This window comes from Carlito syrichta, unplaced genomic scaffold, assembly GCF_000164805.1.
Source record: "Carlito syrichta isolate Samal-C Ts95f unplaced genomic scaffold, Tarsius_syrichta-2.0.1 Scaffold66630, whole genome shotgun sequence".
NCBI lineage: Eukaryota > Metazoa > Chordata > Mammalia > Primates > Tarsiidae > Carlito > Carlito syrichta.
Window position 1 is genome coordinate 252227 of NW_007010726.1, and position 16818 is coordinate 269044.

General features: G+C 45.4%; 1 protein-coding gene across 1 annotated transcript in view; it reads left to right on the plus strand.

Annotated features, from left to right (window-relative positions):
• The window catches only part of LOC103253123 (adenylate cyclase type 1), a gene marked incomplete at its 3' end in the record, with an annotated part of 107183 nt that overhangs the window by 21887 nt on the left and 68478 nt on the right, over positions 1–16818 (plus strand). The window contains exon 3 of the mRNA XM_008051590.1: positions 14016–14134. Coding sequence (XP_008049781.1) covers positions 14016–14134 — 119 coding nt within the window. The remainder of the gene's footprint in view (positions 1–14015; positions 14135–16818) is intronic.

Below are 16818 nucleotides of genomic sequence, written 5' to 3' on the forward strand. Positions count from 1 at the left end.
TTGCTCTGTTGACTATGTGTCTAGACGGTTCTCTACAAAGGAAAAAGTTACCTGAATTGTTAGTATACTTGAGGCTGACTCCTTTGGGAGGGATTTGGATATGCCAAAATGGCCTCTCCGTTCAACGAAAACAAAACAAAGAAAACACAAAGGGCGACCCTTCTTCAGCTCCCCCCATCTGTCCTAGCCTGCAGGGTCTGGGCAGAATAGAAGAAGATCTCAGTGCAAAGGTGTTCATCCTGTCTGAATTGTTCAATCTCTTTAAAATTAATTTCAGCCTCTGTATCATTGTGAAGAATATAAGGACTTTATTCTGTTTAGTAAATCTGAGAACTAGGACTCTGAGAATTTAAATAACTTGGGAAAGATAAAGAAGAACAGGGTAGCCAGTGGCAGAGCCAAGGATGAAGCCGCCGATCTCCCTGTTGGACCCGTGTGGCCTGTTTCCCTCCTTTCATGGTCACAGACTTCCTCAGCTAAGAAATACTCACACAGAGATTGACAAATAACCGGGCTAACGTGCTCCAAAGGAGTGTGAAGTTTCTTTTAACAGAGCTTTTTCTGTTTCTGAACAAAAATGTCAAAAGTTGGTTCTTTGAAATAGAAAAGCCCTAGAGAGGCCGATCAAGAAGAAAGAGAGCAGACACAAATAAGGAGTATGAGGGACGAGAAAGGGCCAGCTACAGATAAAGCAGGGATTAGAAATAGATAATAGGAAAATGCTAAGAGTAATTTTATGCCCGTATATTTGAAAAGAGACAAAATGGCCAGACTCCCAGAAAAAGTGTGGGTTACCAAAGATGATCCTTGAAGAAAAAGAAAGCCTGAAAAATCCTATAATCATTAAAAATATTGACTCAGTAATTTACAAGCTTATCAAAAAATAAACAGCAGGCCCAGATGGTTTTACCGATGAGTTATACAAAACTTAAAGGAAAATGTTATTCCAATCCTATCAGCCACAGGATAGGAAACTCATTTTCGGAGCTCAGCTTGAGCTGGTTTGTGATTACGGAGCCCAGAGCGCAGATTCCCAAATCTAACAAAAGCAGGTCACGTGGACCGGCGGGAAAGTCTAGTTGTTCAGCTTCTTGTTCTTGGTGCCCCAGTGAATTGGGAGGGCATCAGCCAGATGCTCAGTTCTCTTGCCCTGTTGTATTTGATGCACCAGGTTCTAGGATCGAGGGACCAGGGTGTGCGGCCTGGTTCGGGTGGCAGGACTCCCTTGTGCCGTCAGTCCCCCCTGTTGCCAGGGCACCTCCTGTGCAAGTGGAACTGAGGTCCAGTGCGTTTGTGCTCAGCCCTAGCAGCTGGAGAACACTCTTGGCTCCCAACTTGTTGGCTAGATGCCAGGCAGTGGAGGTGCCCTGCTCCCTCGCCTCTTTCTCCACACCAAGGCGTTCTGTAGTCCTGCCGCTGGCATAGCCCAGTGGGTTCTTGAGATTCCGCAGCTCACTGGAGTGCTGCGTTGGCCCCTGGGTCATCTCGTGCCACGTGGCTTTTGCTGCTGGTGCTTCTCAATTTGCTCTGTAGAAGCCACAAGGGATCCCAGGGTCTCCTCCCTCTCATTTTGTAGCAGGGACCATGCTGTGGATGAGGAAGGCACTGAGGCTGTTTGGCATGTCAGTCTCCAGGTGGGAAGCTATGTCCTGGGGGGGTTATGAAGAGGTTTGTGGGGACCCCAGCCATTAACCTTGTCTGTCTTGTTCCTTATTTGTCTGAAGTCTGCACGGCAGTTGAGGACAGTGGCTACTTTGTGGTCTCTGTACATGCTGGTCTTCTTGGTCCTCCCTGATGGAACAGCCCAGGATTCAGAGCTGCTAGTGCCAAACCATAGAGCCTAGGTGTGGCTGGGGAGGGAGACTCCTCTGAGCCTTTGCAGGCTTCCATGCTGGACTCAGTGCCTGTTGTGCCATGGGCAGCTGGTGGTCCATGAGGGAGTGAGTCCAATATCTGCAGCCACAGCTCTCAGAGGATTGGAGAACCAGGCCCAGCCGTGTCCAGTACAGTGACGTGAAGTGACCCAAGGAGATTACACAAGAACTGGAGACACTCTGCAGGGTTAGGGACTTGGCAAACACAGCTGCAGGGAACTCCTGTGCTCTCCCACTGGGCTTTCCTGAGAGAGCCCTAAGAGCAGAGCACGGGGGCTGGGGCAGCCATGGAAGGCAGGTCGTGACCCCGCGGAAGGCAGCCGGAGCCAGCAAAGTAGTCACGCTTGTCTGGAGTAAAGTGGCCCCTTGGGACTGTGCATCAGTTAGAATTAGGTTTGGCTGCTGGTAACAGACCTGGAACATGGTGGCTTAAACAAAATAGAAATCGTCTGTCTCATGAATAGAAGTCTGGAAAAAGGCAGCCTGGGACTGGTGTGGTGTGTCCAGAGCTATTCGGGATCAACTCTATCTTCGACAGCTTGGGCTGCCATCACAAAGTACCACAGACTGGGAGGCTTCAACAACGGAAATTTCTTTCCTCACAGTTCTTAGGACTGCAGAGTCCACAGTCGAGGTGTGAGTAGGACTGGTTTCTCCCGAGGGCTGCCCCCTTGGCTTGTAGATGGCTGTCCTCTCCCTGTGACCTCCCATGGCCTCCCCTTGTGCACACACCCCTAGTGCCTCTGTGTGTGTCCACGTTTCCTCTTCATCTCAACCCTGTGCATTTGGTGGAGAAGCAGGCCTGGCCGGGGGACAACTCCTCCCTGTTGAGTTTCCCCTCTTCCCTCCTGCTCCTATCAGAGCTGAGTGGTAGGTAGCAGGCATGGGGATCCTCTGATGGACCATGGCGGGGCAGCTCACTGACCAGCTCTGGCCTTAGGTCTGCCAGCACCAAGTATGGCTGGTTGTGGGTGATGGGGGTAGGGGGCTCCAGACCCGGGTGCTCTGCACCCTCAGTCTGCACCTCTGCTCAGGGTCTGCCATCCTCCCTGGAGATAGACACCTTTTCCTAGCACTCCCACAACTTTAGAAGCCATGATTGCCTGTTTTTTCCTATCTCCTTCTGGTTTTTCTCAGTGTTGATTGTACCACCCAAAACAGCTGGCAGAGGCACAGTCAGTGAGGGCTCATTCTGAGGTGGGTAGTGAATGAACACGACTGAGGAGAATTGATCCTGTAGTCCCCTTGGTCCAGTGCTCTGGCAGCCTCTGTGCATGCACACCTCACACACACGGTTGTGACCTTGCTGGTGAGTCTGGGGCGAGATGTCAGGGGTGAGAACAAGTGGAGATGGTTTTTGTCCTGTGAGTGTTTCCAGCCCGGGTTTGGTGTGAGGAGAATGGAATGCTCCTGAATCTGACCAGCAGAACGGATGGAGGACTCAGTGGAGGGGGACCCCAGCTAGGCTCTGGGGCCAGGCAGAGGGTACTGGAGTCACTCCGGCCAGCCTGGAAGTAACTGGTGCCAGGGCTCCAGGAAGAGCTTCCCTCTGGACTGAGAAGGGAGCGTGCTGTGCGGGGGAGCGAAATTGGTCAGGGTTTTGAGAGATGTGTAGACATTCTCCAGGCAAAGGCAAGAAGGTGGGAACTATAGGAGGCATTCAGGCAGCAGACTGAGAGTGAAGTCACAGGTATTGTTTATGGGAAATGACAGTCAGGTCTCTAAGCGTGAACTCTGCCTTCACCTTGGAGAGGGTGGGAGTATGGGCTGGAAGGGCTGCTCCACTGGGTAGTGAAGACCTCCTGGGGGACCCAGGGTGGTCCTTCTCCCCCACTGGGGTCTACCCCGAGGTCTGCGCCTGACACACAGGGAAGGGGTGAGAGGCGTGAGAAGGTCACCCTCAGCTCCTGGGGACTTCCTCCCCTGCCGTCCCCACGTCCCACCCTGGAAACCTGGTACTCCTGAGTTCAGCTTCTTTTTCCATAGTGTGGAGGCTGGCCCCTCCAAGGGCTCTGGCTGTTCCTCAGATGCCATTATTAAATCAGAATTCCAAAAATAACATGCAGCTATTTAAAGCATACACTCAATTTGTTATCCTAACAAGGTAAATGGAACAATTTCGAGTTCTCATTGTGTGAGGAAATTGATTAAGAGAAAGAAGACTTCCACTTAAGTGATACAGGCTGAATTTTTAACAGGGTTGGCCCATGCATGGCACCCTTCTCAAACTGCTACAGTTGTTATTTATTTTTCAAAAAAAAAATTTTTTTTTTAATTTTTGAGTCAGAGTCTCACTCTGCCACCTAGGCTGGAGTGAAGTGGCATCCTCATGACTACTGCAGCCTTGACCTGCTGGACTCAGGGAATTCCTCTGCCTCAGCCTTGCACGCCCACCCAGGACTCACATGCATCGTCTCCTTATTTATTGTAGTAATGCGGTCTCTCCAAGTTGCCCAGTCTGGCCTAGAACCCCTGGGCTCGGGCATCCCTCTTGCCTCCACCTCCCAAAGCGCGGGGATTACAGGCATGAGCCACCATGCCTGGCTTATTTTTCAATTGTTAAGCAGCTTTATTGAGTTTATGTACTATAAAGTTCAACTGAAAGTTCAAAACAAATACTCTTTCCTATATTTACAGAATTATTATTATGTAGAAATATTATACAATAATCTTAATCTTATATGTTGATTTATTTACTGTTCACTTATGTAATCTTTTTCTTTTTTTTTTTTGAGTTGGAGTCTCACTCCATCATCCAGACTGGAGTGCAGTGGCCACTCCTGGCCACCGCACCCTCGACCTGCTGGGCTCCAGTGATCCTTCCGCCTCTGTCTTCCAAGTAGCTGGAACTACAGGCACACGCTACCACACCCGGCTAGTTTTTGATTTATTGTAGAGATGAGGTCTCGCCAAGTTGCCCAGGCGGGTCTCGAACCCCTGGGCTCAGGTAATCCACTCACCTCAGCCTCCCAAAACGCGGGATTACAGGCTGAGCCACCGAACCTGGCTTCACTTATATAATCTTAATCTTATATCTTAATACATATATTGTTATATATTAATAATTATGTAGAATTATCCTATAATAATCTAATCTTAGAATATTTTGTTGTCCCCTAAAGAAACATTGTATCCATTAGCACACTCATCCCATTATTCTCCCTCCTCCCCTTCAACTAGACCTAGGCACCCACTAATCTACTTTATTTCTATGGATTTACCTATTCTGGACACTCATACAAATGGAATCACATAATATGTGGTATTTTTGTGACTGACTTCTTCCACTTTTCATAATGTTTTCAAGGTGCATCCAGGTTGTAGCATGTATTAGTACTTCGTTCCCTTTCATGGCCAAATAATATTCCACTATATGACCACATTTTAACTATCTATTCATATAGGTGATAAATATTTGGGTTGTATCTACTTTTTGCCTATAACACATAGGCTGCCATGAAAAATTTTATACATATTTTTTGTTTGGATACATATTTTCATTTCTTTTGGATAAATACCTAGGAGTGGAATTGCTGGGTGATGAATTGCCATGTTGTTTTCCAATGTGGTTGCGCGATTTTCCATTCCCACTAGGAATATATGAAGGCTTCAGTTTCTCCATATTCAGAATCTGTATGCTTTCTTTTTAATTAAACTTTTTTATTTTGAGCTACTTGTTTATTCACATGCAGTTGTTAGATATAATACAGAGAGATCTCATGTGCTCTTTCCTCAGTTTCCCCAGTGGTAATAGCTGCAGTACTGTGGTACAATATCACAATCAGGATATTGACTTTGGGAGAGCCAAGGCACAGACTGTCCATCACCATGGGATCTCTTATGTTGCCCTTAAATAACCACATCTATTTCCCTTCATGACACCTCTGTTTTTTTTTTTTTTCTGAGTTGGAGTCTCATTTTCATCTAGGCTGGAGTGCAGTGGCACAATCATGATTATCGCAGCCTTAGTCTGCTGGGCTCAGGTAACCCTTCTGCCTCAACCTTACAAGTTGTTGAAACCTCAGGCATGTGCCTCCACACCCAGCTAATTTTTTTACTTATTGTAGAGATGAAGTCTCACCAAGTTGCCCAGTCTGGTCTCGAACTCCTGGCTCAGGCAGTTCTCTTTCCTCTGCCTCCCAAAGTGCTGAGATTACAGGCATGAGCCACTGCACCTGGCTCGACACTCTCATTCTTAAGCCTCAGAGACCATTCACCTGTTATCTATTTTATACATTTTTAATGTCAAAAATGTCATAAATGTAATGATATAATATGTAGACTTTTGGGATTAATTTTTTTCACTGAACACAATTCTCTAGATATTCATCCAAGTTGTTAAATATATCAATAGTTTCTTCCTTTTTAATGCTAAGTAGTATTCTAATGTGTGGTTGTATCAGTTTGTTGAACCATTCACCCGTTGAAGGACATCTTGGTAGCTTCTGTTTGGGGCTATTGTGAATTACGCTGCTATGAACATTTGTGTACAGGTTTTTGTGTGAACATAAGTATTTTTCTGGCATGAATATCTAGAAGTACAGTTGCTGGATCATATGGAAGTTGTATTTTTAGTTTACTGAGAAATAGTAAAACGGTTTTCCAGAGTGGTTGTACCATTTATGTACCCAATAACATACCTGTTCATGTCTTTTATTCACTTTCTTTTAAAAAAAAATTATTTTAGAGCTGTGGAGTCCAAGTGAGGATTTGCTACATAAGTAGGCTGCATGCAGGTGAAGTTTGGGCTTCTAGCTGGCCCTCACTCCCCCTGGTAGTGGACCAGGTACCCATTATGTTGTTACATACCCCTCACCCTCCTCCCTCCCTCCCTCCCTCCCTCCTGCCATTGCTCCCTCACTCCAGCAATTGCCTATCCCATCCTGTGCTAATGTGACTAGGGTTCTGGGCCCACTTGTGAGTGAGAAAATTTGGTATTCAGTTTTTGGTTTCTGTGATAGTTCACTTAGTGTGATGGTCTCCAGCTACCTGCAAGTTGCTGTGAAAGCCATGATTTGTTCTTCTTTATGGCTGTGTAATATTCCATCGTATATATGTACCTTATTTTCTTTATTTACTTTCAATGGGCAACAGGGTTGGTTCCACATTTTTGCTATTGTGAATAGTGCAGCAATAAACATGCATGTACAGGTGTCTTTTTGGTAGAGGATTTATGTTCCTTGGCATATCCCCAGGAGAGTGATTGCTGAATCGTATGGAAGCTCAATTTTTAGTTCTTTTAGAAATCGCCACACTGCTTTCCATAGAGGCTGAACTAGCTTTCTAATTTTGTTTTTTTAATGCTGAGCTTTGAGAGTTCTTTTTATGTTCTAGATACCAATACTTTTTTGGATATGTGGTTTGTGAATATTTTCTCCCAGCCTGTAGTTTGCTTTTTCATCCTTTTATCAGGATTTTTTGGAGAACAAATGTTTTTAATTTTGATGAGGTTTAACTTATCAGTTTTTCCTCTTATGGATTGTGCTTTTGGTGTCAAGTCAAAGAACTCTTCACCAAGCCCTAGTTTCTGAAGATTTTCTCTCATGTGTTTTTCTAAAAGTTTTATAGTTTACATTTAAATCTATGATCTATTTTAATACAATATTTGCATAAGGTGGAGGGTGTTTTTTTTTGCCTGTGAATGTCTACTTGCTTGAGTATTTGTTGACAAGACTACCCTTCTTCCACTGAATTAATTTTGAACCTTTGCCAAAAGTTAATTAGGTGCATTTGTGTGGTCTGTTTCTGGATTCTAGATTCTGGTCCATTGTCCTTTGTGTTTATCCTTCAACCAACATCACACTGTCTTGATTATTGTTGCTATACAACAAGTCTTGAAACTGGGTAGATTCAAAATTCTGTTAGCTATTATTATTCCTTTTCGTTTCCATTTAAGTTTTAGAATAATCTTGCTTACATGTACTAGAGATTTTCTGGAATTTTGATAGGATTTATATTAAGACTGTTTATCAATTTGAAGAGAATTGATATCTTTCCTATGTTGTCTTTCAACCCATTAATATGGAATATCTCTCCATTTATTTAGTTCTTCTCTGATCTCTTTAATCAGTGTTTTGTGTGTGTGTGTGTGTTTTTTTACATGCAAGTCCTGTACATGTTTTGTTAGATTTAGGCCTAAGTATTTTATTTTTTGAGTGGTGTAAATGGTACAGTATTTTAAATATTAGTGTCCATGTGTTCCTTGCTAGTATATGGGAATACAATTGATTTTTGAATGTTTTTTGAATTGTGTATCTTGCAGCCTTCTGAATTCAGTTATTTGTTTTAGGAATTTTTTGGTATTATTTTCTTTTGTTTTTGTTTCAGTAGTGTCCTTTGCATTTCTTATATAGACCATCATATCATTTTTATTTCATCCTTTCTAATCTGATGCCTTTTCTTTCTTTTTCTTAACTTATTGCACTGATAAGACCTTCTGGTGCAATGTTGAATATGAGTAATGAGAGCCAACATCCTTATTCCCAGTGAAAGTATTCAATGCCCCACCACTAAGTGTTAGGTGTAGATTTTTTTCTGGGTGTTATCAAAATGAGAAATTTCTCCTCTAATTTTGTTTTTCTGAAAGTTTTCATCATTAATAGGTGTTACGTTGTGTCAAATTTTATTTCTGTACAATTGTAGGTGATTTTTGTTCTGTATCCTGTTGATGAGGTATGTAGCATTGATTGATATTTCAGTCTGGATAACATTTGTGTCCCAGGATTAAACCCCATTTGGTCAGAGTGAATGATTCTTTTTGCATATTGCTAAATTGCTAATATCTTGTAAAAGGTTTTTACATTTTTATTTATTTATTTTTATTTTAAAGATGTGGGGAACAATTCAGGGTTAGGTATACAGGTGCTCATTTTTCAGGTACCCTAGTTGAGGTGTGCCCCCTCTCCCCAGGCAGTTTCTCTCAACTGCCAATCCCACCCCTCCCTACTCCCAGCAGTTTCCCACTACTGCCAATCCCTTTCTTAGAGTATTATGATAATTGTTCAAGGTCTGCTTACTCTGTTCTTTGTTTCTGTGATAGATCATTGAGTGCGTCTAAAATATTTATTTTTAAAGTATTTGTGGTTCTTTCTGGAGTCATTCTCATGATGGCTTCTTTAAAGTCTTTTTTCGTTATTCTAGCATCCCTGTCTTCTTGGTGTTGGCTGTCTTTGTTCATTCTTTGAGCTTATTCTAGTTCTTGGTATGAGTTATGGTCTGTCCACTGGAACCTAGACATTTTGAATGTTAGGTGTGAGACTGTGCTTTATTTGGGCCTTTTGTTTTAGATTGTTTTCTATGACTGTATTCTGTCAGGGGAAGGGGGCTGCTGTCACTTTGCTGCCAGGAGGAGGTAGAAGTCCAGGTGCTACACTGGGCCTCTGTTGACACCCACTGGGAGAGGTTTTCTTACTGCTTGGGTAGTAGTGGGAGTCCCAGCTCCCCATGGACACCTGGCCGGGGATAAGAGCAAGAGGACCCCTTGATCCCTGTGAACCTGCAGAGGACAAGGATGCTCATTATCACCAGGTGGAGATGAAAGACCTGGCTTCCTTTGGGGGTGTGTGGGTTAGTTGGGAGCTCCTTCACAGCCCAAGGACGGTAGAGCTATGGCCTCTCTACCTGGAGTTTGCTGGTGTGGATAGGTTTGGAGTATAGAGTTTTCTGTGTCTTTAGCCTGAAGTAGGGCAATTAGTTATTGTCTGCAAGTGTTCTTCTTGTGAGGCTTCCCTGTCCTGGTCCTTTGGATAGAGAGAGCCACTTTTGTTGGGTCATTCTTTTGGTTTGTACCTGCTGCCATTTCTGAGCTGCCCACTTCTCCAGCACTTATTCTGAGAGTTATGAGGTGAAAAGAAAGCCCAGAAACTCACCTTCATGTTGTTCCTTGGTCTTGAGATCTCTGCCTTCTGCCTTTCATTCTTGTGATGTTTGTTTGAGGTGTAACATCCAGGACTTTCAGGGAGGAATAGGGAGGAATAGGGAAAAGTACTTCTCTATTCTTCCCAAAAGCAGTCCTCACATTTGTCTTTTAAATATTTAATTTTTATTAAGAATAGTGCATTTATTTTGTCACATTTTGATAGTCAAGATAAATTATAAAGGTTTTTATATAGCCTTCATAGGGCACTGGGATACTTTGTGTGATCCATGTTTATAATACTTTTCATGACTTTGATTTCTGGCCTTTTAACTTATTTTGTTGGTTAGAACTTATTGATACTATTGTCTGTTCCTGATGTTAATGTTTATTGCTGCTTGGGGCATTGGGGTTAGGTTTGAGATTAGATATGAATTTCAGGCAGTATTTTAATAATGCAAATGAGCTGCTTAGTCTTAGGTTTTTCTTGTTTGTGATCAGAAATGAGTGCTCAATCTTATCAGATGGCTGTTTTGCTCCTTCTGGGAAAGGTTATATAACTTTAGTCTTTGGTTACTAATGTGTATTGGCTTTAGGTGCTATTGCTAATCTAATGGTTGGAGCTAATGCTGAGCCCTTGGTTGGAAATCCAGGCTGTCCATTGTTCGCAATAGCAAGAACATGGAACCAACCATGCTGTTCATCAAAAGAGGACTGAATTAAAAAGTGTGGTACACTTATATGATGGAATATTGCACAACCAAAAAGAAGAACAAAATCATGAACTTCACAGCAACCTGGATGGACTTAGAGTCTATAATAATGAGTGATCTGTCACAGAAACAAGAAACTGAGTATCACATGTTTTCACTCATAAGTGGACCTCAAAAAACTATCGTAATACTATAAGAAAAGGATTGGCAGTAGCAGGAAACTGTGGGGATGCAGGAGTGGGGGGGTGGGAGGTGGGATTGGCAATAGTGGGAATCTGCCTGGTGAAGGTGGGGAACACCTCATCAACAAGGGTACCCGCATAATGAACATTTGTATACTTAACCCTGAATTGTACTCCACATCTTTAAAATAAAAAAAAAAATTAAAAGTTAACAACAACAAAAAAGGAAATCCAGGCTGATCTTTTTGTGACAGTGGCTTATATAAGTGGGATTGCTCTTTTTCTCTCATACACACATTCCAGGGTGCGCACTTTATGGTGATGTGGCAGGGCTGATCCATGAAACTCTAGCATCCCAGTCTCCATCTAGCTTACCACCTGTGTCCCTAGTGTGTGGCCTTCATCCTTGTGAACCAAGATGGTAGGTAGAGATCCAGCTATTATGACTACATTCCCAGCAACAGCAGGGGAGGAAGCAAAGAAGAACAAGCTGCCTTGCAAGAATATTTCAGAAGCTTCCACATGATTTTTCATCTTATAGCTCCTTGGGGACTGGAAAATGGGTCTTTATTCTGGGTAGCCAAGAACCCTAATGAAAATAAGGGGCTCTCTTGTGCTAGCAGTGGGGCAGGAATACTGGAGACAGCTAGCTGACGGCCAGGTGACTGCTACAGCCAGTTCTCATAGCAACTTAAGCCACGGCTTAGCAGTTCACATGAAGTGCTCCAGTCTTCCATGCTGGGGGCCATGTTCAGAGGGTGGAAGGCATGTGCCAGGGGGCTTCCCAGCAGCCTTTCCATCCTTTCCTCTGGGATTAGTCTCTGTGGCCCTGGATGCTCCTTGTCACTTCTTTGAGGTTCCTGGAGCTCAGTGTCCTGTGTTTTCTTTCAGTTCCTTTGGCCTCACTGGTTCAGTCTGCTGATCTGTGACTGACTCACTTTTCCTGTCCCAATTCCAAATGGTGCAGGACAGTCGAGGCCTTCCCTCAGGCTCAGAGCCTATGGTCACAGTGGTTTCGGGGCCAGTGAGGGAGGGGTTATTTGAGAATATTAACTCTAAAGGAAGGTGGGAGACGGCACTGAGTGAAGGACAGTCTTGTCTGATTTGGCTTTGGGAGGATTTTAGCATTTTTATAGGTGCAGGTCAGATACTTAAAGGATATGAGAAGCGGCAAGCAGATGCTGGAGTGATGGGGTTGGTGGTGCCAGGCAGGAAGGATGGCCGTAGTGACCACTGAGGCTTAGTGTGAGGGCAGGGGCCTGATCTATGAGTACTGTTTGCTCTCCAGCTATATCATCACCTGTCAGATGTGATGACACTAAGACAGCTTGCCTAACAGCTAAGTGGCAGACCCAGGGTTTTGGGTCAGGCAGCTGACTACTAGACACTGAGGCTCTCCTTACCCTTGTGCAGGGGTCTGTCGGGCCCTGCCCTGGTGCCAACCCAAGTGCTGCTTGCTGCCTCCTGAATCCTGGCACCTGGTTTATCAGCCTGATGGCTTTGGGGCTGCCTGGGAGAGCATGTGGAGCCTGCACCTTGTTTAGGGTTCTTTCCCAGCTAACCCTCCATGTTTGTACAACTGCTTGTGTCTTCCCACCTGGCTGGTGCCTTTGTGCCTCAGGCAGTGATAGTTTCTGGAAGCTTCCCGAGGTGCCCACATTGCTGACATTGCTCCTGGTTTGTGATGTGTAGCCTGAGCCAGCATCCAGCTCAAGTTCCCGCCGCCCCAGTACTGCTGGCTGCCTACAGACGGCTCCTTTGTTGTGGGCTGCATCTCAGGTCTTGTCCCAAGAGACCCCATCTATTTAAGAAGAACCTCACAGCCTCTTGGCCAGGTCTGAGATGTATTCCTGTGCCCTGTGCAGGGGAGCCTTTCTGTCCCCAAGGCTGTCCCCACACAGCACTGACTGGATACTCCTGTGCCTTCTCCCTGTGGCATCAGGTGGAGAGTGGTCACAGGCAGCTGAGCCTCTTGCAGCATTTCCCCTCTGCATCAGGGTTCATCCAGCTGGGAGCTGCCAGGGGCATAGTGAGGGCTTGAGTAGGGACTGTGGTGGGGCCCCTGGTGGGGTCAGTTCTCAGTATAAGCCTGGGCATTGCTTGGAACATACCACCAGGCCACAGACTTCGGGGCCGGTACCCAGACAAGCCTCATAGGCATGCGTAAACTTGGCCTCACCTGGTATCAGGCAGGACTGGGCTTGGCCTCCCAAAGTTTATATGGAAAAATACCTGGGGAGATGTCTCGAGTGTGTCAAATTCATTCTCCTGTCATAAAATGAACTGTGCCCATGAAGCCCTGTTTGTAACATGGAGCAGAGGGGGTAAAGCCCTCATGGCCACTTCCCAGAGGTCTGCTGGGCTTTGGGGATCTGTGTGGCTGTCCAGATGGTCCCTATGCATGAAGGTACCTGGATACTTGTGCTCCCTCTGAGAAAGTCACATGGTATGGGGCCGTTCCCAGGTCAGGGATGTGTCCTTACAAACTCCAGAGTGGGCCTGTGATCCATGTGGGACTCCAGCCCTGAAAGAACCCTCTCACCATGTTTCTGGGACTTGGTTTCTCAGACCTAGAGATGTTTGCCCAGTGGGTCAAGGGCCAGCCAGGGTCGACCCAGGAATGAATATCCACCTGGAAGATGAGAAAGTCCTACTCATTCCCTCAGTCCAGATAAGGAAGCCAAGACCTAGGAAGAGGAAGGGATTCTCCAGGATGGCACAAATTGTATCGAAAAATCCAAACATTTATTATTTTTTTTCTTGGAGGAAAAGAGAAAATGCTTGACATACACAGATAAAGGAAAAATAAGGAGACAAAGACTAAGAAAGAATGCCTCTAGGCATTCTCAAGCGGTCCTCTAGGCCGCTTGTCTGTGTGAGAACAGGGGAACTCTCTGGGTATCCTGAGAGGATAGTATGTTTTTGTAAGCCAACCTGGGAGACTCTTTCTGAGGTAGTTGGAGCAGTGGGGGGTGAGAAAGAGGCCAGGTGGGGTTCCCCAGTGGGAGGCAGCAGTGTTTTTCCAACTGTGATCCTGCTGCACACTGAAGCCCAGAGTGTCCGGGTGGGCATGCCAAGACTCGGCAGCTCGGCCCAGGCAGCGGTGTGAGGGGTGCTATGGGCATGGCTGGGTGTTTGCGGGGCTATACCAGTGCATGACTAGTGCTCCTGAAGTGTGTTACATGGCCAGTGACAGTCCAGGCCTGGGCCTGGGGCTGGGGCAGGCAGGTTCTGCAGGATTGGACGAGTGCCAGCCATGCGTGAGGAGAAGAGCCTGCAGTGCCCCCACTGAGGGCAGCTTCTCTCCGCCAACCTCAGTGGGGAGGGTGAGGTGAAGAAGAGCAGGGTGGGGGGGCCTGCTGTCTGACGCGGGCCCTTCTCTCCTGTCCAGGAGCGGCTTCTCATGAGCCTCCTGCCCCGGAATGTTGCCATGGAGATGAAGGAGGACTTCCTGAAGCCCCCCGAGAGGATTTTCCACAAGATTTACATCCAGAGGCATGACAACGTGAGGTAGGGCTGGCACTCCCCAGCAGTGGGCCTGGGAGCTGAGGTGTGGTGGTGCTAGTGAAGATGGGAGGGTGATGGCAGAAGCAGGGAGGGGATGATGGACTGAGGTGGGGAGGGAATGGAGAGGTGTAGATGTGGGGAGGTGATGGTGGAGGTTGGTGTGGAGGTGATGGGTAGAGATTGGGAGGTGATGGCGGAAGTGTGAGGTGTAGACAGAGCATTTCAGTTGTGAGGAGAGGAGAGGGTAGGTGTGGTCAGGAGGCTCAGGTGGGCAGCTGCCTGGCAGGAAAGCAGATCCTACAGGCAGGGTGCTGTTGGCTTCTTGGGTGATGCATGTCACAGTTATCTTTCCCATTTCTTATTTCAGCACTCTTGTACTTTCTGTGTCAATTGTAGAGACCCGATGCTGTGTCCCTAAAACTAGGTTTGAGCAGTGACATTTGAGGCTGGGAATTTGTCATGTCAGAATAATGGCTGAGCATATGCTAGTTGGTGCCAGAGTCTGGACTATGTGTACACCTCTTCCTCACTTTGTTCATCTCATGAGAGCCCTAGGAGATAGGGATTGTTGTTCCCGTTTTATAGGTGAGGAAATTAAGCCCTCAGAATGAACCAGCTTTTTAATTGATTTTAAGTATTTCGTTTAGAAGTACTTACCTTATTAAATTGTGCATTGAAAAAATGATTTCTGTTGAAGCATGATGTGCTTAGAATGCTTGGGTGTCGCCTCCTTGGTATTAACACTTGACACAAATGCCACTCAGGTAGGAGGTGCTGCTTGAGAAACCTGGAGCACTTTCCTTTTCTGCTGTTCTTTGCTGGCTTCTCTGGGAGTTGGTGTTGGGCCTCCCTGCTGGCTGGGTACCTGAAGACACAAAAGGCTGAGAAAAACTCTCATCCTTGTATAGAACACCACATCCTGGGTCCCTGGGAGCCAGTGCATGTTCATTGGAAATAACCCGAGGTTTGCGGACCCCTTCAAATCTGAGGTCCCTGGGTGCCAAGCTTGCATGGCTCATTGCTGCCTGGCTGACAGCTCACCAGGCTCTGTTCTGAGTATACATGTGAGTCTGTTTACTCCCCCATCGTGTTGTTCGGTAAGGACCAGTGTTGTCCTTGTTCTGCAGAAGAGGATGCTAGAGCAGTGTGGAGGGAAGGCTCAGGCAGGTGGAAAATAGTTCCAGAGCCAGCATTTGAGCCAGGATGACTACAGAAGTTGTGCTCAGAACCTCTCTGCTAAATGCTTTGTTTCGTTTAATATCGGCATGCTCCGGTGAGCTGTTGGCAATGTCACTGCCATTTTATAGGTGAGGAAATTTAGGTTCAGAAAAGTGAAGCATCTGTGCAGGACTCCCTTGCCAGTGAGTGACAGCTTGGGACAGGACCTGGGGCTAGTCAACACTGACATCTACCTCAACTTTTCTCATTTTGCTCACTGCCTCTTGTTACTGGATAAGGATATGATACAGTGACCCAGCCCCCTCCTGAGAAGAACAGACCACCAGAATAATTCAGAGAGCACCTTGTGGAGAACCAGAGCCTCTCCACACTGAAAAGAAGGCATCACAAATCAAGGATTTTTTTCGGTGGGCAGAGCTGGCAGATGTCATAGTGAGCAGATGAAAAAATATCATCTCTAAGCAAACCCCTGAGGAGGGAAATCGTTGATTAGTGTGACCACTGCCCCAGCTTCTGTAGGGCTGCCCAAAGAAAAGCATCTATCTCTCCAGTCCTGGATCTCTTGACATGTCTGGCACAGTCTGGCTACCCAGGAGAGAATGGAGGCAGTGGCTTGGGCTTGTAGACACCATAACTTCCTCCCTTCCCTGCTTCTTAATGCAGAGTGAGCAGGAAAAAAAGCTACAGCTCCCTGCTTTTTCCTGGGAAGAGAAAGTGTTGGTAGAGGCCACCAGAATCTCTGGCTGGAATGATTGGTGGGAGTCTCCTCCTATACAAGGCCAGTCTATGAAGACTGGAAGAGGTGCTTGCTTTGTGTAATACTCAGACACCATCATAAAGAGTCAAGGAAAGAACCAATAAGAGATGTTCCAAACAAAGGCAAGTCTCCCAAAACCAACCCTAATGAAACAAAATTATATAATGCACCTGACAAATAATTAAAAATAACTCTTATCAAGATGCTTACTGAGATCAAAAGAGTAATGCATGAACAAAATGAGTATTTCAACAAAGACATAGAAAATATTAAAATGTGCCAGACAGAAATTGTGGAGCTAAAGACCATAACCACTGAACTGAAAAATTTACTAGAAGGATTCAGCAGAAGACTAGATCAAGCAGAATAAAGGATCAATGACCTGGAAGACAAGTCACTGGAAGTAATTCAGTTAGAGGAACAAAAATAAAAAAATAATGGAAAAGAGTGAAGAAAGCTTAAAGGAATTTCAGGAAATCATCAGCAGACCAATATTAAAATAACTGTCACTGAAAATACATTAAAAGGTATATACTTGAATAGATATAAATTATAACAATATACAATAAATCATGGGGAAGAAGTTAAAGTCTAGAGATTTTGTATGTGATTGAACATAAGTTTTTATCAGCTCAAAATAAATAGTTATAAGATATTTCTTGTAAGCACCAAGGTGATCACAAAGAAAAAAAAAATAACCATAGAAGCCATGCAAAAGAAAAAGAGAAAAGAATCAAAGAAAAAAAAGAAT